Source organism: Populus nigra, chromosome 8 (genome assembly GCF_951802175.1).
Source record: "Populus nigra chromosome 8, ddPopNigr1.1, whole genome shotgun sequence".
Classification (NCBI taxonomy): domain Eukaryota; kingdom Viridiplantae; phylum Streptophyta; class Magnoliopsida; order Malpighiales; family Salicaceae; genus Populus; species Populus nigra.
Window position 1 is genome coordinate 8,029,798 of NC_084859.1, and position 23,716 is coordinate 8,053,513.

General features: G+C 33.7%; 4 protein-coding genes across 4 annotated transcripts; all 4 read left to right on the top strand.

Moving 5' to 3' along the window:
* Positions 1 to 346: 346 nt before the first annotated feature.
* On the top strand, positions 347 to 5,494 carry LOC133700404 (proline-rich receptor-like protein kinase PERK15). Its single transcript, XM_062123918.1, has 8 exons — positions 347 to 891; positions 1,188 to 1,712; positions 2,399 to 2,485; positions 2,586 to 2,656; positions 3,440 to 3,516; positions 3,692 to 3,839; positions 4,320 to 4,478; positions 4,818 to 5,494. The coding sequence occupies exons 1-8, from the start codon at positions 528 to 530 to the stop codon at positions 5,082 to 5,084; spliced, it is 1,698 nt and encodes a 565-aa protein (XP_061979902.1). The 5' UTR covers positions 347 to 527; the 3' UTR covers positions 5,085 to 5,494.
* Positions 5,495 to 14,329: 8,835 nt separating this feature from the next.
* LOC133701608 (ras-related protein Rab7) lies at positions 14,330 to 16,827 on the top strand. The gene is made up of 7 exons (XM_062125580.1): positions 14,330 to 14,508; positions 14,594 to 14,620; positions 14,711 to 14,810; positions 15,763 to 15,909; positions 15,995 to 16,075; positions 16,235 to 16,380; positions 16,522 to 16,827. Exons 1-7 carry the CDS (start codon positions 14,456 to 14,458, stop codon positions 16,589 to 16,591), a joined length of 624 nt encoding a protein of 207 aa, XP_061981564.1. The 5' UTR covers positions 14,330 to 14,455; the 3' UTR covers positions 16,592 to 16,827.
* A 723-nt stretch (positions 16,828 to 17,550) lies between these two features.
* On the top strand, positions 17,551 to 18,472 carry LOC133701609 (uncharacterized). The gene has a single exon (XM_062125581.1). It carries the CDS (start codon positions 17,652 to 17,654, stop codon positions 18,159 to 18,161), a length of 510 nt encoding a protein of 169 aa, XP_061981565.1. The 5' UTR covers positions 17,551 to 17,651; the 3' UTR covers positions 18,162 to 18,472.
* Positions 18,473 to 20,845: 2,373 nt separating this feature from the next.
* On the top strand, positions 20,846 to 23,583 carry LOC133701607 (uncharacterized). The gene is made up of 2 exons (XM_062125579.1): positions 20,846 to 20,993; positions 21,068 to 23,583. The coding sequence occupies exon 2, from the start codon at positions 22,718 to 22,720 to the stop codon at positions 23,351 to 23,353; it is 636 nt and encodes a 211-aa protein (XP_061981563.1). The 5' UTR covers positions 20,846 to 20,993; positions 21,068 to 22,717; the 3' UTR covers positions 23,354 to 23,583.
* The last annotated feature ends 133 nt before the right edge of the window (positions 23,584 to 23,716 follow it).

The following is a 23,716-nucleotide window of genomic DNA, read 5'->3' on the forward strand; positions in this document are numbered from 1 at the left end:
TACCGTGTTTAATAAAATCCAATTTCTTTAATGATAATAATAATAATAATAATCAATCAACTAGACTGCCCCGTCAAATTGGAATTTGGTTATTGAAAATTAATAAGTGTATTGACTTTTCAAGCAAAATAAAATATATTTTAATATGGAACCTTCTATAGGTATTTTTTATTTTTAAATATTTATTCTAAAATGACGTATCCAAACTAAGACACATTAGGTATTACAGAGAGTATCGGGACCAATAAATAATTTGCCCTAAAAAGTTAAAAAAAATATACGCAACAAAGACAAGAAATTACCGAGCGAAGTTCTTTTCTGCGGAAAAAAATCCACAAAGCGACGCCGTCGCCACAGTCCAGTCTGTAATTCAGTGGGATCCACCACTCGGGTCTTCTTCTTCGCTTGTTCAGCAACCCATGATCACAAAAGAAGGAAAATTTTAGGCTGCTCTCTCTCTCTCTCTCTCCCTCACACACACACTCGCTTTAACTACAAAGAACCACTCACCAGAAACATCACCGGGGATGTCGTCTCCGGCTCCAGGAGTTTCTCCTGTCCCCAACAATTCCACCTCTCCGCCGCCAGTATCGAGCCTCACCTCTCCGCCTCCGCCTGACACAACCAACACAACTGTTTCTCAGGCACCGCCTCCGACGAACTCGAGTGGTGCTCTAGTGCCACCTCCACCGGCAGCGGCAGCGGCATCGCCAGCAGGATCATCGGGATCGAGAGCCCCGTCTTCGCCGGTACTTGCGGCGTTGATAGTAGGAGTAATATTAGGAGTGCTGGCAGGTGTGGGTATTTCTGTTTATGTGTACCGGAGGAAGAAGAGGAAGGAAGCGCAGAGATTATTGCTCGGTGGTCAACCTTCACAAGTGGCTAGCAAAGGTTTGCTTTTTTTGACTTTGAATTGCGTAGAATATAAAATTATGTGCATTTGTGTTTTTATGCTTAATTTGCTTCGTTTCTTGTCCTATTCGCTGTCCGCTTTTGATTGATTGCTTTGTAGAATTTCGTTTATGGTTTTGTTTGGATTTGCCCTTACAATAGACTCATCATGCTTGTTCTTCTGTGAATCTAGTGTCTGCTCTTTATGATTTGTGAAGCTACTATTCATCTTACTATTCAAGCCACTCTTGCCAATTACTTTCCTTGATGTTTCTATGTCGTTCTAATGCCTCCAGATGATGGCTTGCCACTGCATTGGCAGCCCAATATGGCTCCTGCTGCGGACAATAAAATTATGATGTGGCCGAAGCCCACTATTCCCCAAGGAGCTCCGCCGAATTACCAACTGCAACCGGTGCTTGGTATTTATGCTGAACAGCCTTCTACAAGCAGCAGCATGGGCTCTGATAAACAATTTAAATCACATACTTCTGGAATTTCTCTGGGATATTCACAGACTACTTTTACTTATGAAGAACTAGCCATGGCGACCGAGAATTTCTCCAATGCCAACCTCCTTGGTCAGGGTGGTTTTGGTTATGTTCATAAGGGAATCCTTGCAAATGGTACAGTGGTTGCAATTAAGCAGCTTAAATCTGGGAGCGGACAGGGAGAGCGTGAATTTCAGGCTGAGATTGAGATTATTAGCCGTGTACATCACCGACATCTTGTTTCATTGGTTGGATACTGCATTACTGGATCCCAAAGAATGCTTGTTTACGAGTTTGTACCCAACTACACCTTGGAATTTCATTTGCATGGTGAGTCGCTTTAAAAAAAAAAATTCAAGGTCCAAATTATCTTCGCTTATCCATCTGCCGTTCCAATGCTTATTTTCTTAGTTCACTTAAAAACTCAGATCTGTGTCTACTTGTGATTCTTCATCATTTATTGGAATCAATCCTGCATTGGCCTTAATAGAAGGTCAAAATATGCCGTACAAGAGTAATGTTAGCGTGGAAAATGATTTACAACCAAACTTTTCATACTAAATTTTAATACAAACTGATGTGTTGATTGGTTAGTGGTAAAGTGTAAATCCTAAAAATGATAAATGATTAGTGTCTCGGAAAAAAAGTAATTGTCGCATGTGATTGCGTTAAAATTTTGTATAATTACTCATTTAAGGATACGGGCCATTCTACAAGCAGTTGTTCACTAATTAATTGCCACTTACCATAGAGAACAGTTTGCTAAACTAGGTAATGTAGTCTTTAGCACATTTACGTCAAACTTACAAACATTGAATTAAATAATTAATACAGCACCTGTCATAAACCGCCACATTGGTTACAAAATTAAATTTAGTAAAGGTGTCAAGAGTCTCTAGCATTATTCATGGCATTGTATTGAGAATCATAGTATTCCGCAAATTGATAAGAAATTATGTTCTGTGTGGCTGTAAGATAAGGCACCATCGTCTAACCATAGATATCTTACATATCAGGAAATGGGAATCCCACCATGAGCTGGTCAACAAGAATGAGAATCGCAGTTGGCTCAGCGAAAGGACTGACATATCTGCATGAAGACTGTGAGTATATTTTGTATGCTACATTTAGGTTGTCTGGTTTTCAAGTTTAATTGTTTGTCTCTGAGTTCCCATCTCTTTTTGTTGTAAAATATATTTTCAGGCCAGCCTAAAATCATACATCGAGATATCAAGGCAGCGAATATTCTTATTGATCAGAGCTTCGAAGCAAAGGTGGGTTTGTAACATTTAAAATGTTTCTGTAATGATTCTTGATCATCTTTTGATGAACTTGGTATTTTTCTAGTGTCCACCAAATTGACTTTTGAAGTTAAATCTCAAACATCCATGAACATAATCTTAATTCGTCTCCTTTCCCTACACCGACAATTGACAAAAGTATAGTGTTACTCTAGACTTAAAGGCTATTTGGATATCTCTTTCTCAAAAGTTTTTAAACATGCAAATTTCCTTAAAATGGAGTTTTAGCAGTGAAAAATGAAGTCATTATGGTAGTTATGCAATCGATGTGTGAAAGCAACACAGAACCCAAGTAAATAAAAACTCAGTTTATTTCATCAATCAATATTCATAATGTAGATATGGTTCTTATTTATAGAAACCAATCCTTATAGGAATAGAAGAACTCAAACATAGAAAAATCTACACCCAACAGGAGTAGAAAGGCTAGATACTAAATATTACTTGAAATATACTATGGTATTGAACTGTTGGAATAATTCCTAAACACCTTAAACATCTAGAATACAAAGCTGCGATTCTTAAACAATCACATACTAACTATCAATTTATTCTTTCTCCATTTGTCACAAGGTTGAACCATGACTTAAAATACTAAAAATTGTATGTTTTAGTAATGTTTGTGAAATCATGTGGCCATTGTTTCAGATCGCTGTGTAAAACTATATAGGTTAACCCTATCTATTCTATTTTGTTCATTTGATGTTAAATTATATAACATGATGAGTATACTTGGATTTTTTTCTTTTGTTTCAGGTTGCTGATTTTGGACTTGCCAGATATTCTTTAGATACGGAGACTCACGTCTCAACTCGAGTGATGGGGACTTTTGGGTAAGATAAGTTTTTGATATCACTGGTGCATAATTAAGTTTGTGTAATATAATCGAGTTTTGGAATAAATTAAGATTAAAAAGAGTAGATGGCTTGGGATCCCCCCCCCCCTCCTGCTTTCTGTTTGCAGTGGAAATTTCTTGAACAATTTCTAAATGCACTGTTCCAACTGCAGTTATATGGCCCCAGAGTATGCCTCCACTGGGAAGCTTACAGAGAAGTCAGATGTCTATTCCTTCGGTGTTGTGCTTCTAGAGTTGATCAGCGGGCGTCGGCCTGTTGATAGAACTCAATCCTACATTGATGATAGCATAGTTGACTGGGTAAGTATTTGTTCCTCGGCACTAGCTTATAACAGTGCAAAACTATCAAATCAATCACTGTATCATTGAGTGAGAAGACTGTTGGTAATTTGGCAATGTTAAGGAGACAATTACAGATCACTCCTTTTCCCCTTAAAAACTAAAAATTGTTGATAGCTGAGCCAATTCTTGGTGTTCTGTAGTTTCTTACTTATGCCAATGCTTATTACCAGATGTCTATGGTGGTGACTGGTGTAAAGGTTTTTATAGCCCATGTTAGTGGGTAGAGGTATCCGATTGCTGGTGATTGAGTTGAATTCTATCTGCAATGGCAGTTGATATCATCTCAGGCACTGCATGCTTTTGTGCTTTCATGTTTTCTTTAAGTGGTATTCTGAAGTTCAACTATGAGGTCATGAACAGACAGCCAAAAAATTAATGATAGGTGGAATATTGGAAATGGATTGCCCTGTGAAAATAACATTTTCTTATGAATAACAGGCAAGGCCTTTGCTCAAACAAGCTTTGGAAGATCGCAACTATGATGCTGTTGTCGACCCAAAACTGCAGGACTATGATTCTAATGAAATGGTTCGAATGATTCATTGTGCTGCTGCTTGTGTACGTCATTTAGCACGGTTTCGACCACGAATGAGCCAGGTAATTCTGCAAGTGCCAAGTATACTGCTTTTGCTCCTGAATAGGTGTCTTTGCTTTATTCATTCCATGTTGATACGAAGTTTAATGGCTTCTTTTCTTCCTATGATGTCCTTCATAAACTAGTTGATGTCCTACTTATTTTTTTAAGCATTTAAAACTCATAACCAATATTTTAGATGATATCTGGTGTTCCAAATTGCCAGTTTTGGTTGGAATTTTGATATATGTGAGATGTTGTTAGTTTGACGTTCACCAGAACCAATATTGTTTGGAATCTTAAATATTAGAACTACACTCTATGCTGGCATGTAACCCTTCTGCATTTTTTGTGCAAATCAGATAGTTCGAGCTTTGGAAGGAAATATGCCTCTAGATGAACTGAATGAGGGGATCACTCCTGGTCTTAGCTCAGTATACAGTTCTGCTAGCTCAGATTATAGCACTCGGCAACATGAGGAGGACATGAAGAAATTCAGGAAGTTAGCACTAGAAAGTCTTGAGCATGATAGCACAGTGAACCCACCAGCAAGTAGAAGCAGCCAAGAATGCAGTGGATCCGCCGGTGAGTCTGATCAGAACCCATTCAGCGCAAGCACAGAAGGCTGACAAACTACACCAGAGATGGATTCACAAAGAATGGAGAAGAACATCAAAGATGCACGGGAAAGGTCTTAACAGTTGATTTCATTCCTTGATTTTCAAAGTTATGCCTACTTTGGACAAGTCACTGTTCCACGGTTGTATACACTACTGGACGTCCAGAAAAATCAGGTTGATGAATGAGATTACAGAAGTTCAAATTTCACATGAACTGTTCACCGCTTGTGTACAAAATCAAATTTCACATTAAATTTGCAGTAGGGTTCATTTATCTGGACAAGGCAAGGTTAAACTACTAGTGTTCTTTATATTTGCTTTCCCCTTTACAGTGCTTGTATATGCTTAGAATATCCAGGAGTCTGATTGTATACCCTTTTAATTTTTATGGCAGGGGATAGCAAATTAATTGAGTTTTATTCTCTTCCTTTTTTTATTTGTTATTTTGTGTATGATTATCATGTATTAGGCATGGAGGAGGATCTTGTAAGTTGTAAGGTATTGGAGTGATTCCATGTCCATGTAATGCAATGCTGTTGTCAATTCGGCATGGATGAACCATGGAGTTGTTTTTAAAAAATATTTTACAAACTAGCACAAAAATAAACAGAAATTTTATAATTTTATTGTTTGTGTTGCTTCCAATTATATAACTCCTTTTCCCTTCTATTTTTTTTTCTTCTCCCTCGTCAGAATGGCTCCTTCCCCTATTTCTTGTGAGTTTCCCATGCCTGTCTCCTTGCATCCTTCAACTATAAATCCGTCACCCCCTTTCTTTTTCATCCACGGTCGCTATCACTTTCACCACCTTTAAAAAAAAAAAAAAGATTAGTACTCTATCTATGTCTCTTAATTTTATAGAATTTGTTGTGATTTAGTGATAATGTTAGGGTTAGGGTTTATTTTGCTATGTTAGGGTTCTATGTTAGGGTTCTATTCAATTTATATCAGTTAGTTATAAATTATGTTAATTAGATATAATTACATGTATAAATTAGATGAATTATGGTTTATGTGATTGTTGAGGATTGTTGAATTTTGAGAGAATAGAGGGTAATTGATGAATTTTGTCAAATTGATATATTTTGTTCAAAATGACTCGAATTGATAATTTTTGATAGGATTTGTGAGAATGTATTAATTGATGAATTTTGTCAATTTCTATAATTTTTTTTTATATTAGGGCTTATGTGAATTATGTATTTTTTTTTTTTGTAGTTAATAAATTTTGGTAAGAATTTGTGATGATTGATAAACTTGGGAGAATTTCTTAGAATGATTGAATTTTGTCAAAAATATTTTTACAACCGGGGAGAATTGATTAGTGTTCGAGATTATTTGATTTAAATAGTTATAAATTAAATAAAATTTATTATTGTTGAGTTTTGTTGTTTACATAATATATTTTCTAATATGGTGTTATTGTATTATTATGGTGGTACTATTGTTAATGTAATAATCCAATTTTAAACTTTTATTTTTCAATGTAATTTAAAAATATAAAAAATTTCCAATTTTTTTTCAATGTAATTCATTTAATTTTCTTTCATTTTATAATCTTTTGGCACTTTTATTTATTTTATTGTGTGAAGATTTCTTTTTATAAAATAAAAAGATTAAAAAAATACAAAGAGGAAGCAAGATGGCAGGCAAGGAAGAAAAGAAAGACTAAAATTATAGGAATCAAATAATATAATGAAGATACAAAATAAAAATAATTGTTAGAAAAATTATTTTAATAAAAAATAAAAATCAAGATTCTAATTAATTGTTAATAAAAAAATAAAAATTATTCTCCATGATCTAATAATAAAAAACCATAATTTTAATAAAAAAATATAAAAATTCAAGATTCTAATTAAAGAAGAAAAATAAGATCAGGTAGTTGAATTTAATGAGAATAATTGAAAAATCACTATGATTAAAAATGAAATAAAGAAATCCTATACATTTTAAAAATGGAAAAATTAAGATTTTTATTAAAGAAAAAAAAAAGAAATCCTCAAATTAATTGTTAGGTTCTTTTCCTTATAAAATTTAACACTATAAATAAATAGGGATGCTTTAGCTTGCTAAAAAATACAAACGAGAACACACAAAGAAAAATTTATTTAGAGATAAAAAGACTAAAGAAAAATAAATAAGAAATAAACCAAATCAAGAAAAAATAGAAAGAAAAGAAAAGAAAAGATCAACCCCCCTCTAATCCTTTTCTTATGATTTGTCATGCCACCCAAACTTCTATTATAAACCATCAACTCTACCTAATCAGCCACCACAATCATAATCTAATCTCCACAAAATAGTTAGCACCACCAACAATGACACAAACCACAGTAAAAGCCCTTACTCTTCTTCCTTTTTACTAAAAAAACTAACAACTATCTTATTAGTTTTCACCATTTTTCTTCCCTTTTAATTGGTGACACAACAATAGCAATAGCTAACATTAGATCAAGTTGTCATTGCCTTAGTCTTCTCCACTTGAACCATCAACCATACCCAAAAGTAGCAGAAACCATTAAGCTCACAAACTGAGAGAGAAGAAAAGAAAGAAACAAGAAAACCCAAAATTTCCCCAGTCCTAATCTCTCATTGGAGGTGGCAGTGGACTACATCGCCTATATAGTAAGGAAGAAGAAGAGAAGCTCGTGATCCACTTACCCATGTGCCTCCTCGCCTCGTTGATGCGTGCAATGACGCTTCATAGTCTACCTTGTCTGTCCGTGCCTACAACCCACATGCCACACTACCAATCCACGTTCTAGCAGCTTCGAATTGATTCTAGTCGCTTTAAAAGGTCAATCTCGATCCCCAAATAAATATTTACTTAACTTGAATAATTTTGGTTATGTAATTAAATTAAATGTGAATTGTGATAAATATTGGTTTGCTTGATTGATTGACTTGCGTGAATTCATTATTACATGCGAATAGGTTTGTTTGTTATGTGATTATATGGTTTACTTTGCGTGATATTGATTGATCATTGTCGGTTTGGGGATGATATAATCCTTAAAAAGGGTTCTATTATTAGGAAGTTGATTTTTTTTCTAAAGCGTGTGGTTTTGTTTTCTTCCAAAAAATTGTTTAAATAAAGATTTTATTCTTGTTTTTTTTTAAAGAATCAACTTGTGAAGAGTAAAATCCATAAAATGGATTTGCCTTTAAGAAGTTGAGACTAAGGTATAAATAAAAGTATTGTTTTGATTTTTTTTCAAAGAATTGACCAACAGATGGTAAAATCCTCAAGAAGGTTTTGTCCTCGAGAAGTTGATATATATATATATATTGGAAAATATAAATAAAAAGGTTTTGCTTTTTCCAAAAAATTGAATTAAGTATAGTAAAATCCTTAAAAGATTTTTATCCTCGTTGATACGAACCTTTTTATCACACAGTTAAGCATGTATAGACATCAATTCCCGGAAAGTCAGGTAAATCAAATTTGATAAAAGTGTGACACAAAGATAACTCGTATTTAAACACCAATACTATTGGAAACGAACCCCCATCCAATAAATATTGATTCACTAACAAGAAGTATAAGGATGGCGTCACGAAATTAGTTGTTATTCGATAAGTCATTTTTAGTTATTTAGAGAACTATAGAAAGGAGATTATCTTACCAACACACAAAACAAAGTTTGTAGCTAAAAACAAGTATATTATTCAGAAGTCTAACCCCTTAAGCTTCTAAACCCTAATGGACTCAAGTTGTGTACTTGTATAAGGTCTGTTTACAATCATACCCAAACTCTTAATTAAACATGCCTCAAATAAAAATTAAAATAAAGGTTTAGAGTTGCTGCCATAATTAACAAAGAAAATAAAATATAATAAATCTGATTTTCCTAGTTTATAAGGTGTTATAGCCGAATAAGCCTTCCTTGCATGCTTAGAAAAAGTTGCCGACTTTAGGAATTCTAAGTAGACTAGGAAAATCAATTCTGACTTGGAAACCTCTGTTTCCCCCTCTAGCTTTTCCTTGTAGAGCTTGGTTTCCTTGTTATACTTGTATTAAAATAATTATTATTTCCTCCTTAGTTGATGAATTAATTAGTTCCATTCCTAGACTAGAAGAATCAATAAATAATCCTTCCTAACATATGAAACAAATCTGCCACCCATTAGTTTCGTTGGTGTATTAGGAAACTTCTTCTTTTGAATAATAAGAATTCTCTCCCATTAAGGATTAGATCTGGCCGAATTACCTTGCACAAAATAGGATATTTCAAAGCTTTGATCCTCGTTGCAAGCTTTCATGGGCTTTTTTTTTATTTCGCTTACTCGAGCCATAACTTGTGATCCGGCCTCCAGGAAGGGATGATCTCAAATGATATCAGCATACCTCATTGTCTGAAAACCTTTGTCTCAAAGATCATCAGCTTTGCTTTCCATTCTCTGTTTTCCTAGAAAAGGAATCATAGAGCCAACCCTATTGTGTTTCTTGAGTTGCCCCTAGTCTGATCATGCCCCCAGGTATTTTATCCTGTTTTGTTTACTTGGATTTTCACAGGGATGATGTCATGCGGAAGAGTGTTTGGTTTTTACAAAAGGTTGTCATTACAGTAAATCTTTGGAATTTCAAAGTTGTTTCCAAACACAAAAACCATTTTAATGTTATTTTAAAACAAAATTGTTTTGAAAAATTCAAACGAATCTCATAAACAGGGTTACGTGAAGGTTAAGAATTTTTGCTTTTTTCTATTAGTGAAAATGTGAAGTGACCTTCTATTTCAGGTCTCATTGGTTAGGAGGGTTCAATTTTTGACTTTGAGAGTTTCATAGGAAAGAAGAATTTGAAGCATTTATTTTACTTATATGAATAATAAGGCAAGACGTAATCGAAGTTTCTTGAAAAGTTTGTTTCATATGGGAAAACATTGCTTACCAATCCAGATTGTCTGCTTTTGATTATAAAGGGTTTTATTGGGCACATAATATGGGATTTGGCTTTTGGCTATGAAAAAAAAGGGTTCTTGGAGGCTCAAAATGTGTTTAAGGGATCTCAAGACTAAGGATCACTAGTGCTCGTTTCTAAACCTTTTTTTTGTCTAAGAATTCTTGGATCTTAGTGTTGACTTTGCCAAATGGTTTGTCATGCCCTTAGTGTTGGGCTTGAACTTCTTGTCTTCATTTTTTTTATTTGCTTTTGAGAACCATTATCATATTCATTATTTTTATATGGCATACTCAAACTTTTTGAATTCTTTAAATTTTTTCATACCCCGTCCCTCCAGCTTTGTTTGAGCACCTTTGATCATTGAGGATTATTTTTGTATATCTTTAGTTGAATTGACTTTCTAGTTATCGTATTTGCCCCTAGTATAAGATGTAATCCTAGTAAAAGTTACTTTTTAAGAGAAATTTACTATGATCGAGTAGGGACTGCAAATGATATTTTTTAGTATTGTGAAAGGATTATCAAAGACAACATTTTCTCATTTTAAACACATGCATTTAGAATTAGTAAACTTTGCTTTCCTTCTTTATGGTTAATTTGGACATGCAAAATGATATTTTATTATGATTATGAATCATTATTCATTCAACTAAAACTGAGCTTCAAAGTTATTTTGTGGCATTTAGTATGTTCTTCAGGTTTTTAAGTGTTTGGTCACCTCATTATGAGATTACTTGAATTCCTAAAACTTACTTGTTAAAAACAAACACAAAAAAAGGCTAAATTGAAAAAACATTTGGTGACCGAAATGGAAAAAAATTCAAAACAAAAGAAAAAAAATAGAAGCATTTTACGAAATGCACAATAATCAATATGTGGGTGAGTGCTTCTACAATATTTTTATCACGCTATTTAGTTTTTGTTAATTAACTAGATCCTTGACTCGCGTTATACTACGAGTTAGGTTATTTTTAAAAAACATAAAAAAAATATAAAGGCATTGCTAACGTGTTTTCTAACAGAAAAAATAAAATAAAAATATGATGCATACTAGACAACACCTTTTTTAAATATTGAGATAGTGACATATTTGATGATATTTAAAAAAAAAATATTGAGACAAAGATATATTGGATCGATTCGAGCCAACTCTAGTTAACCTACAAAACCAATTACTTAGGTCATAAGACCATGATAAGCCCATAGAAAAAAATTAAAATAAATAAGAAAGCTCAATTTCTAATTAGTTAAATATTGAATGATAAAAAAACATTTAATCTAAAAAAAGGATAAAAAAACAACTTAAGTCAACCCGGCTAAACCGGCTAAACCAACTAAACCTGCGACTCAATTCATAAGAATAAGATTACCCTATAAAAAGCAAAAAAAATAAAATTATGAAGCTAAATTCTCAATAAACTCATTGTTAAAGGAAAAAATCGAAATAAAAAAAATAAAAACAATGAAAAAAACCTAATTAACCCAGGTTAACTTGTCAAACTCATGACTTGAGTCATGAGATTAAAATAACTTCATAGGAAAAAAAACTCAATTCTCAACAAACTAAATATTGAAGGCTAAAATTGAAAAAATGATTTTAAAAATAGGATCTAAAAAAATTATCTAAGTTAACTCGAGCTAAACTTCCAAACTCGTTACTCGAGTCATGACTCCGGGATTACCCCATAGAAAGCAAATAAAAAAAATTATGAAGGATAATCCCCAACCTACTCAACATCGAAGAATGAAACTAAAAAAATAAATAAAAAGACATAAAAATAAAAAAAGACAATAAAAAAATGAAGACCAAAATCAAAATAAGAGAGAATTTATAAAGCTCGGCATGAAAACCGAGGTGAGGAGAAAGAAAGAAAAAGGAGAAAGAGAGGAAGACCGTCACCTTTACCTAACCACATACGTCTGTAAATTGAAGAACTTGCCACGACATTTCAAACGAAATCGCGAAAGATCTCATTTGAGGGCGCAGAAGATCGACACGCCTCCACAACACGATGACTCTCCTAACATGTTGGCACGTGTGTTGCGTGCGCCAAACATTCCCCTTTGTTTGTTTTGTTTCATCTTTGCTTTTGTTTCAGTTTTAAATTTGATCCCTCAAACCTTAACTGATGTAGATCAATAAAATTGAATCTTATTTTGTGAACTCAAGTATCAACCATGCACCAAAAATTTTCCTCAACATTGTGAGATTACCATGTTTAGCAACTAAAACAAACTGTTAAGTCCAATCATAAATAAATTCAACGTTAAATGATAAAATTAAAAAAAAATTCAAGCGATAAAAAAAGTTGAACATTTTTCCATTCCCGCTCAATTCAATCACCGATTCTATAAAAAAAATGCTAAAAATTTGTCTAATCTTCAAATTTGATCAAAATTTATTTTATTTTATAAGAAATTATCTTAACATAGTTAGATTCTCATATATAAACAACCAAATCTAGAAAAAAAAAAACTGTGGAAAACAATTCCAGTTTTCTATCTACTACTAAAATACATTTCCCACCCCTTTAATTTTTCTTTATGAATTTTGGATTTAATTTTAATTTAATCTTAATGTGAGTCAAGTTGGGTGAGAAGACCCGATCGGAGTCATGTATGCGATAGGACACCTTGGATTGACGTTGGTTTTGATCGACCTGGCCGCGTCCCTGGTGCTCCGAATGCCTTGGATTCCGTTCCGAGTGTTTTGGGTCGACGAAGTTCCTTTGCATTGTATTAATTATGACTAATAAAAAAAACAAAATAATGGAATAAGAAAACATTCAGTTACGTCACTTTTTTTAATTTTGAGAAAATATTCAGTTACATTACTTTCTTCATTCAATAAAAATTTACGTTTTTAATTAACATATTTTTGTAATGACAATTTTTTTTTTATATATTATTGGATGACTTTACTTTGAGATTAAATCTTCTTCTTAAGTAATTTTATAAATATATAGTTATTTAATCCGTGTTTCATTATGAATCGTATAAGTATTTAAAAAAAAAACAAATATGCAAGCTTTTCAAATGCATATTTTTACAACAAAAATCCCAATTATAAATCAAAAAACCTATACAAGTATTTTTAATTAAATAAATTAAGAATAATCTGTGTCAATAAATACAAAAATAAAAGTATTCATGTGTCTATTCAACTCGCTTAGCTACATGTTAAATAATTTTTTTCTAACTCAAATGAATTAATGTGTAGATATTATTAACATGTTTTTTGATAACGAGTAAAAAATATAACTTTAAATCTGAAAATCGATACTTATATATAATAAAAGATAAAGAAGATAATCTACGTTAATAAAAATAGTGAGATTTTAAGTTTATTTTTAACGTAATACAAAAATAAAACAATGTTATAATTTTATATTGAAAAACCATTTTCTTATTCTTTGTGTAGTAATTTTTTTTAAAAAAAAGTGTAAAGAAAAAAAATTACAAAAAATAAAGATAAGAACAAAAAGAATGATATAAATAGACTGAGTGATAAATATTTCAAAGTGTAAAGAATAAAAAATAATATTTTTTTCAAAGAAAAATGTAAAGAAAAAAAGAGAAAAAAAATAATAATAAATAGACCAAGTGTAAAATGATAAAAATATCAAGTATAAAGAAAAAAAATATAAAAAACTTATTTTCATTAAAAAAAAATTAAAAATTATAGATTTAGCACCACTACAAGGAAAAAAACTTAATTGTGCCACTTATACAGTAAAAGATCATTTTCTTTTATTTTATATATATATATATATATATATATATATATATATATAATATAATATTTCATGAAAAGAGTTATGGTGCTAAAATAATTAGAAAGAATAAATACGAAGGAGATAAATAAAAGAAAAACAATCATATACAATTCTATAAAAAAAAATAATTCCCCTGTTTTATTTCTCTATTATTATTATATCTATCTCTTCTCAATAACACCATAAAAATCTCTCATTTTTCACCTCACTAATATATTAAGAAAATAAATTATTTTAAATATCAATCCTAATATTTAAGTTCAATAAAAATGGAAATACAATAAGAATATAATTGAATTTCTTTTATGATTTTTTTATTAAATAATACAACATAGCTAATTAATCTGTATTTTATAAGTTGGTTCGTTTCCAAAAGAAGAAGAAGAAGAAGAAGGATTAGTAGAGTAAATTTTGAATTTTCTTTATTAAATTTATTTAGGAAATGAGAAACAAAAGGGTTTCATTGTAAATTAAAGGAAACAACATGGGCATTCCTGGAAAGCAGGAAATTCAAGGAGCCGGCATCGCAAGTGGGTGGCCAAAAGCCATATCTACCTGTGTTTTTGACTTTTCTTTAGAAACAATGATTAATTTAATTAATTAACAACACTTCTCTTCCTAAAACTTCCTCGAAAGGGAAAAAGAAGAAGAAGAAGAAAAATAATACAGAATTGGGGCTTGTCAGATTCCTGGAATCCATGGCTTCTCGCAGACGCATGCTCTTGAAGGTTATAATTCTCGGTGACAGCGGGTACACTCTATCACTTACCTCTCTCATTCTCAATTTTATGTTTTCAATTTGGCTAATGTGATTGTTGTTTTGATAAATTATGCAGGGTAGGCAAGACATCGCTGATGAATCAGTAATTACTCTCCTGAACCTAAATAGATCCTTTTTTAAAAAAATTTACCTTCTTTTTTAAATAGTTTTGTTTTTTGGTATGGATTTTTAGGTATGTGAATCGAAAGTTCAGTAATCAATACAAGGCGACAATAGGAGCTGACTTTTTAACCAAAGAAGTTCAGTTTGAGGATAGAATGTTCACATTACAGGTCCCAAACACAATTTCTTTTTTATTTATTTAATTTGATATCTGTATATATAATATTTTTTTGTTCTTTATTTATTTATTTTCTGTTAGATCATTAGTTTTAATGAATCAAATTTATAGTAGATCCAAAATTGTGTTATTAAGTTGAAGTTAATTGTGGTTGACTCGTAGCTATTGTTAATTGTTTCCAGCTAATTTGTTAAGGATATATATAATTTTAAAATACTAGAGATAGAAAAAGCGAACAGGAGTTAGCTACTAGGAATGGAAGCATAAGATTTGAAGGGCATTGCCTCTAGGTGGATGTGCTTTGCATGCAAGTATTTCGGTTTCATGGGTAATTGCAATTTCAATTACTTATAGTGGGTCAAAGCCTGTATTCAGAAAGGAGGAGGAGAAGACTCCAAGAAGAGGATGTTTGATGTATTAGGAGACTGAGAATAATTTATTAGGTTGCATCCTGTATTTAGATGCTTGATGGACGATGTATAAATAAGCTATCCTATAGTATGTTGGTTATAATTGTGCTTATGGATATCCCAGACCAGATTTTCTGTTGCTGTGTGCTTAAATGAACTCATGATTCCAAGTTCTGGTCCAAACTCTTAGTTGTGTGGTTGTCCTACTGATGGTAGGAGGTAGGAAACAAATATAAGAAAGTTAATTTGAAAGGGAATTTTACAAAAAACCATAAGGTTCTTTTGACCTCAGATGATAATTAATATTGCCTTATCTTAAATTCTGGCGAATGAACAAAAGTTAGCTTTAAGACGCGGGATCATGATATGTAATTTCAAGCCCTCCCATAAGTCAGTCATGGCATGACTTTATGTAGTTTTTAAACCACAAATACAGAAGTGTGAAGGCTTATCAGTTGAGTTTATATATTATTTTCCACACTTGAACGGAAATGCCTTACACTCTGTTCTCTGCCTTGATATCTATATGTGCAGATATGGGATACTGCAGGACAAGAGAGGTTTCAAAGTCTTGGAGTGGCTTTCTATCGTGGCGCAGACTGCTGTGTTCTTGTGTATGATGTGAATGTCATGAAGTCATTTGACAATCTTAACAATTGGAGAGAGGAGTTTCTGATTCAGGTAACCATTTGCTAATGGGTTAGACAGATCTTTTGATAGTTTGTAGGCAATTACTGGAGATTATATCTTGTGTACTAATTTGCAGGCAAGTCCATCTGACCCTGAAAACTTCCCATTTGTTGTGTTGGGGAACAAGATAGATGTTGATGGAGGCAATAGTCGAGTGGTAGGATGATTTTTCTCTTTTCATGACGTGCATTTTCCTTACATTTGAAAACAATTCATAAAATGTGCACCTTCCGAAATGTTGAGGGGGAAATGTACCACTCTCATGTTGATCTCTTGAGTAAAAGATTCCCCATTGACGTCATTTTATCAACTTTAGGTTTCTGAGAAGAAAGCAAAGGCATGGTGTGCTGCTAAGGGAAACATACCCTACTTTGAGACTTCTGCAAAAGAAGGTTTCAATGTGGATGCTGCATTTCAGTGTATTGCCAAAAATGCGCTTAAGAATGAACCTGAAGAAGAAATGTAAGCGTAAAAAATCCCTCTGCATTCTTTTCACGTTGGGAAAATCCAAGGAATTAGATTTCAAATTTTATCAACTTAGCCAAGCATTAATGTCATGAAATGCAAGCTGATTGTTTTGTTCTTGCTTGTTGGTGATGACAGATACCTTCCTGACACCATTGATGTTGGGGGTGGAGGGCGACAACAAACATCCACCGGTTGTGAATGCTGAAAGAACTTGCTGCCCAGCTGTGTTTTTCAATTAGCAATACGAGTTTCATCACTGTGTTTTCATATGGTTTTTAAAAATCTTCATCTTTGTATCGTATAAGTGGCTCCAAAAGCAAAACTGGATTTCATCTTGTTGTGCCCCCCTTGAAAAGTTTGCATCTGTATTCTGTCATGTAATCATGATTCATTTCGATCACTATATATTACTTGTAATTGCTGTCGAGTTTTTGTTTGAAATGTATCGCTGTCGACAGATGTAGATCAACCTTTTCCTTTCAATACAAAATTGAAGACCACAATTTCTTGAATCTAATTATAATTTGCTCACTTGTAATCATAGGTGGTTAGTTTTTTTTTCTTTTTTTTGAAAGAAAACGAAGAAATTGGTAATGGTTTTATTTTTTTCTATTTGCTTTTCTGCTCTTTGTATTTTTAGGGGGTGCTTTATTTTATAAAGTAAAGGTAACTTTTCACCCTTTTTGCTCATGTTTAGGATGATGTTGAAGGAGGGGAAATTTTTAGAGGAGGTTAAAAAAAATTTAAATTTATTTATTTTAAATTAATATTTTTTTGATATTTTTAGATTATTTTGATTTATTAATATTAAAAATAATTTTTTTAAAATAAAAAAATATTATTTTAATATATATATATTTAAGTGAAGAGCACCGTCACTTCAATTATGTTAAACTGGATGAAAATCTTTGGTTTTTGCAAGCTTTCTCTTTTGAATTTAAACTTATTTTAGTCTCTTTGTTTTTTAATTTTATTTTAAACTATAAACATGTATTATATATTATTTTTGTAATCATATATAAAATATAAAATTAATTTAATTTATATTATTGTCTACTATTTTTTTCAATTTTTATCAAATATTCTTAAAATTTATCTTTTTAATATTTTTTACATTCTTAATCTCATCTTATTTTTTCTTAATATTTATATTTGGCTGGAAAAGTCGGTGAAGCTAGCAAGGCAAAAAGAAAAAAGAAAAAAGAAAAAAGGCCAACATTTTAAGAGATTGCGGTTGAGAGGGAGTCCAGGATTGATTCTATTTCATGGAGGCAACAAAAGAAGGCACTGGATTACTTGACCAGATCGTGCCTCCTCGCCTGGAAGACGCGGGCCTCGAGGACTGTGCCCTTCCGCCTGACTTAATCAAAGAAGCCTTCCTCAAAGCAGCCTCTGCTGTCAAGTCACGTGCGACCTCCATCTTTTCAGACGAAGATGAATCCGCTGAATGCGTCCAAGACCCTTGGCCGGAGGGGGCTAAGTTCGCTTCTGACAAGCTGGTCGGTGTGCCGCCGGTCCCGGGAGCGTCAGATGCGTTGGTGGGAATAGAGATGGGAAAGGAGACGCCGGGATCATGTGTGGCTGAGAAAGGCGGTGGAGTGGTTGAGGAGGACGGGGATAAGGTAGTCGTGGTTGGTGGTGACGTGGAGGAGAAAGAGAATGAGAGAGGTGGTTGTTTGGGTGATGGGCTGAAGAAGAAAGAAGAGAATGGTAGTGAGGAGGAGGGGGAGAGAGAAGAAGGTGAGAGGCCAACTTTGACTGAAGGTTTTATTTAAAAGAAAAAAAAAAACCAAGTGTTTTTGTTTGTTTAGTTTGGATTTTGCTTGAAGTTCAGTTTTGTAAGAAACTAGATGCTGTGTTGGGTGATTTGTATTTTGTAAAATCTAACGTTAATCATCAAGTTTCTTGAGTTTTTGAACTTGCTCTTTATTTCTGTTCATCAACTGCGTCAACACTATATTCCAAATAAATGTATGGCTTGAGTGGACAGCATTCTCGCGTTTCTTTAGTGTAAAATTTCTGAATGTTCAAATTGCCTACTGTATGATCTTGGGCTCTTTTTATATTGATCTTGTGTCGTTTGCAATTTGACTCCATTCAATTTTGCCGAGCTTCATCACCTCACGAATGATTTATGGTAGGGTTTTTTTATATTTGCATGATCTGGTTCCTCATAATTTGCTGGTGACAAAATTTACTTTTATGGAAAGTTATGCTACAAGGATATAACCTGCAAAATGCTTTGTACTATGCCTGATATAATGAGACAACTTTAGAGTATCATATGGATTATGTTTATGTCTCTTTCAAGACCTAGTTGTAATGCCTAGAGTTGCGAAGTGCTAGACAGCATCTGCTAGAGGATCGTTCAAAGATGTAGCTCCAATTGGACACAAAGGAAAGAAGGGGCTTCGCTTAGATCAATGGCAGAGGAGTGATCAAGAATTAGAAATGAAGGCGGGTGTGGTTTTTATAAGGTTCATCTTTTGGAAATTTGCATTTTGTGATGATGACGCTGATAGTATATTTGCCATTTTTCTACCATGTCACTACTTAAGTGTGGTTCACTAAATGCTAAATTGAACTGTTCTTAGATGATAATGACAGGTTATTCCCTGGAGAAGACTTGCATTTGTTGTTAGCAAATATAATATGGATGCAAAGGGAAGTCTTAATGGCAGCAGAGCAGGAAGTCTTCATCTGAGCAGAGTGACAAAATGTGGCTGAAAACAAGTCTTAGAATATTTTAATTGAGAAGATGTCTGGTTCACTGTCAGGTTTGCTTATTATTTGAAGATTTGGAATGGATGATGTCTGTTCTTGATTGTTTTGAGTGTATAATTGTGTGGAATAGGCGAGGTCAATTCTTGATTACTAGAATTTACTTGCGTGTTGTTAGTGTGATTTGGGTTGGCTTTGGATTGTGATGCTAACACTGGTTTTCTGGGAAACCACATTGGTGATTCAATGTGCTTTTGGACGTGCAAATATTTTAAGCTATTTATTGAAGTAAGTCCCAAATCTAGAGATGATAAGGTGTGAACTGCAGCTAGCCAGGAGATAGATAAAGCTATATTACCTCAGGTGCAAAGATATTTCAAATAACAGTGTACTGCACCTACTAGGAATGTGAAGGAAAGAGATAAAGGCAAACTTATTTGGTTCTTTTATCATTAGAATGCATAATTCATACCTTTGGTCGAGCAAGCCTTCCTTTATTTTTTTTATTGGTTACATGCAATGTTTTGGAAGATAGTATGTCCGTCACATGAGCCTCCTCTGGAGGCAGTAAGTGGAATTCTCTACTTTCAATTTGTCAAACATGTCAATTTTACGTTGACATTTTATGTTAGATGCCATTAGTTTGTATTTCACTGGTCTTCAACTTCTTTTGTGTTTTGCCCTGGTTTAGAAAACATTCCATTGAATTTTGTGCTGCTTTGGTTTTCTACTGGGAATCAGCTCTAGGAGCCAAAGGCTATGAAATCATAGCATGACTAAAGCATATTGTGAAAAGTTGAAAAGGCAATGATTTTAGTGGCTCGTTTCTACTTTTGCTAGATATAGCAACCCTGCCCGAGAAGCTTTCTATAAAGGGATATCCAGCATATTTATTTGGCATTTTGCTTTGTTATGGAGCCTTTCCTCTAGAAAATGGCTGGGCCATCTGGAATCTTGGATTAATTAAATTTCCTATCTATTTGAAAATTTTCAACTTCAAAAACCAGAAACGACAAGCTGTAAATTCCCTATAACCTTTTTCATTACTGAAAAAAGTTACGTTAAGCCCTTGTAGAGATGGGAGCAGAACAAGATCTATTAAAGCCATTAATGCGCTCATCTTCTTTGGTTCAGTATGATTGGTGGTGATGGATTTCTTGTCTCATCCCTGGACCACATTATTGATGGAGGTAACCAAGAATCCTTGAAACAGGGATAGTGCTTGTATGACATCCTTGTGTGAATAATTAGAATATACTGTATGCCTCAATCATGATCTGATGTTATTTTCATTGTAAAACATTACTTACTTTTAGCTCTCATCTTGCCTTTATATATATTTGGTGCTCATTAGGTCCATTTGAATGTCTTCCCGGACTATTGAAGCAATTTTCACCATCAGCAAGATGGCAACCGATGAATAGCATTGCTCTAACAGTTCCTAACATTAGTGAGATTCATAAGATTGTGTTACAGAAGTCTAGCTGAACACAAAAATTCAACATTTGCAATTTAAGATCTGAATTGAAAATTTTATGTATCTGAAGGCATCTCTTAGGAAGCAGAAAGTTACAAGATCAGAAACAAAAAGACTTTGGGTATTTGAGCCTAGGTGAAATTACTAGGCTTGTTCAGGTTCTCTTCTAAAAATCAAACAACGTAAATTTGTTGATTACATTCTTTATCTTTTTGGAAATGAAAACAAATGACCGAGCCCCTTTTATTTACTTATTATGTATTTGCAGAAATCTTATGAAGTTAGAAAATCGTTTTTGGACAATTCAGATAGACCAGATGCGTACAATTGGTTTGTTATGCAGCAATTACCCTACCAAATCATCGCAAGAATGCAGCTCTCATGACTTGTGTTCTGCCCTGGGATTGAGGTATGATCCCATGCTTCTTGTTCTTGTGACAGACAGTTATCTATGAGTGGATGAAAAGGCTATTTATGTGACAGTGTGCTGTGTGAGAGAAGTAATGATGCGAGTTAATGAAGCAAGGAAATATTTACTTCAGTATTTTATTGAATTGAAAGTACTCCATGGGCTCCTTATCAATGGAACACTGCAAGTTTGGATGAGGGATGTTATTGCTGTCCTCGACTCTTGTATCGAGCTGCATGGACTTCCAAGGTAAAGTGATGCAGTTTAATTGATAGAGTAGTAAATGACCTAAATTAGGGAGAGAGTTTCATCTTCTGATTTACGAGTAAAATTAAATTTATAAGCAGCTGAATGATGGACTTGTGCCATTCTTAAAGAAGCTAACTTGGGTAAGCTAAACAAGGTTGCATCAGAAGAAAGCTCAGCTCGCATTCCTCAATGGCATGGATACATGTTTGTATTGAGTCCGCATCTGGCCAAGCAAAATTTACATCCCATGTGAAATCTTGATCAAATTACACCTAGTAATTGCATGCACAGTAGCAATTACCAATCAATGGTGGTTAAAGTGGCCTGTCTAGGTCTTGAGATCGAGTCTCATGAATAAAAAATTAACCCGACTCGACCGGACCGGATTAGTTGAGGTTTCATAAATTTCTAAATACCGGATTTAAACTTAAAAAAACAAGAGAAAGGCTCATGCTATTAATAGTAGGTTGGTGGCAGGATTGTAAGCAACTGTGAGAAAGTGACTGCTCTGCAGCTCTGGCATGAAAATGTAAATGCACCTTATCTTGCTATTAGCTGGGTGTTGGTCCCTAGGCACCAACCTCACAGCACGTTTAGGGTCCACGCATCTCACACATATAAATGCAAGGAGGGATGATTCCATGGAGGATTTAATTGCATCACGAGAATATCATTCATTTCTTTCTATTTACGTATAAATTCTTTGTTCTAGATTGAAATCCAAACAATCTCAAAGTATTAAACAAGACAAGGCTTATTTCTGATCTAGGAAGCATGGCAAGAATCTGTGGCAAAAGCTCAAGATATTTTGTCCATTGATACAACGCAAGCAACGAGGACCGTTGGCTTCAAGGGTCCAAAATTCAAAGGAAAATAAAAAAATGGCTAACTGCTATTAAGTGGTGGTTGAGTAACATGGATTATAGGAATAATTAGCCTTTTCCACCAACCACGCTACCTTTAGCTTTGCACGTAATCAAATAGAACTGCACTTTAGACTACAAAGAGTCAAAATATATAAAGCGTTCATGATCACTGGGAAGGAAGGGAGGAAGGATTCCCTAGTCTTCTTCTCTCTTGCTCTTTATTTATTATTCATCTTTTGCTGCTCAAGTGGCATGTCTTTTCTGTTCATGGTAGAGGCATAAATTGGATCTCTATTCACACCAGTATCTACCATTGATCTATCATCTTAAAATCCTGTGGTTGCTGTGGCTTCTAAGAACTTGTTTCTTGAAGACACAGACGAAAAGAGAAGGCACTGTGTGTAACTTTGCCTTCAGCTCTACTGTCTTTATCTCTTGTCAGCCTTGAGGAACCTTCAGCTGTCTTTATCTTCCCTATCTGTACTTGTAAGACACTTTTAGGGAAGAAAAGAAACCAAACAGAATAGAGCTTTGTCTGTTCTTTCAGTCAGGGTCACTAAGAGATAAACAAGACCTTTTCTCTGCGATACAATACTAAAGCAGCAGCAAATGCAGCTAAGAGAATCCATTCATAACACCAAGAAGTTCCTTCACAATACTATCCAAAACCTCAAGTCTATCCTCTTTGGTGGGTACCACAAGCTAACCAAGCACGGTTCTTTCAACCCCTTCTCGTGCGGCGGCGGAGGCAATGTGAAGAATTACCAGACAGATCAGTACTATGAAGATTTTTGCAACGAATGGGAGTGTGATCTGGAAAAGGCAATGAAGAGAAAGGGCAGTGGTTTAATGGCGTCAAAAGAGCCTATGAGAGATGAAGATGTGAGTAATGAAACTGGCAGGAACCTTGCCAATGGTCCGCAGAGGAAGAAACAAGGAAAGGAAGCGAAGAATAAGAAGATTTTTCGTCCAAAAAAAGCAGAAGAAAAAAGCTCAAAGAACATGAATGAAAGCGGTTACGTCTTAGCACAGAAGATGAAGGAATTGGAAATGATGGATGTCAGTAATGTAGAACATGTTTTGGATGTAGAGGAGGCACTCCACTACTATTCTCGTCTCAAAAGTCCTGTGTACCAGGACATTGTCGACAAATTTTTCACCAACATGTATACAGAATTTTCTGTACCACAGGCGTCTGCCAGCATCAACAGTTCAAAGCGAAGAATCGAATCAATTAGGCTATAGCTTCCAATGTTCGTGAGTTATTTCTTGTGCATATGGATTATATTTTCTTGTTTGTATTCTTCTGAGTGTGCCTTGTTTACAAAATGATTTTGATATTCATCTTTGTAGAATATTGTTTACCTGGATTGCTATGCTTGAGCCTGTTTTTTACTCAAGGATCCAAAATATGTTTCAGAACTTGGGTTTGAGAATTAACCTGCCTTAAAGGGCAGGTGTATTGTTAATTTAAATATCTAGCCATGAATGTTCTTAACAATATATAAGCAACCGAAGTCAGAGATCATAAGAATTATATTCTTCAGGCTCAAGTTTTCATTTTTACCTCTGCATTAAAGGCCTGGCTTTCGTTTAATCAATAGAATA

Bases quoted from the DNA above. Each gene is read 5' to 3' on its own strand.
- LOC133700404 (XM_062123918.1), top strand. From the start codon at position 528: ATGTCGTCTCCGGCTCCAGGAGTTTCTCCTGTCCCCAACAATTCCACC. The intron at 892-1,187 runs GTTTGCTTTTTT...TAATGCCTCCAG, and splicing joins TTCACAAGTGGCTAGCAAAG to ATGATGGCTTGCCACTGCAT. The intron at 3,840-4,319 runs GTAAGTATTTGT...TATGAATAACAG, and splicing joins ATGATAGCATAGTTGACTGG to GCAAGGCCTTTGCTCAAACA.
- LOC133701609 (XM_062125581.1), top strand. From the start codon at position 17,652: ATGGAGGCAACAAAAGAAGGCACTGGATTACTTGACCAGATCGTGCCT.
- LOC133701607 (XM_062125579.1), top strand. From the start codon at position 22,718: ATGCAGCTAAGAGAATCCATTCATAACACCAAGAAGTTCCTTCACAAT.
- LOC133701608 (XM_062125580.1), top strand. From the start codon at position 14,456: ATGGCTTCTCGCAGACGCATGCTCTTGAAGGTTATAATTCTCGGTGAC. The intron at 14,811-15,762 runs GTCCCAAACACA...CTATATGTGCAG, and splicing joins ATAGAATGTTCACATTACAG to ATATGGGATACTGCAGGACA. The intron at 15,910-15,994 runs GTAACCATTTGC...ACTAATTTGCAG, and splicing joins GAGAGGAGTTTCTGATTCAG to GCAAGTCCATCTGACCCTGA.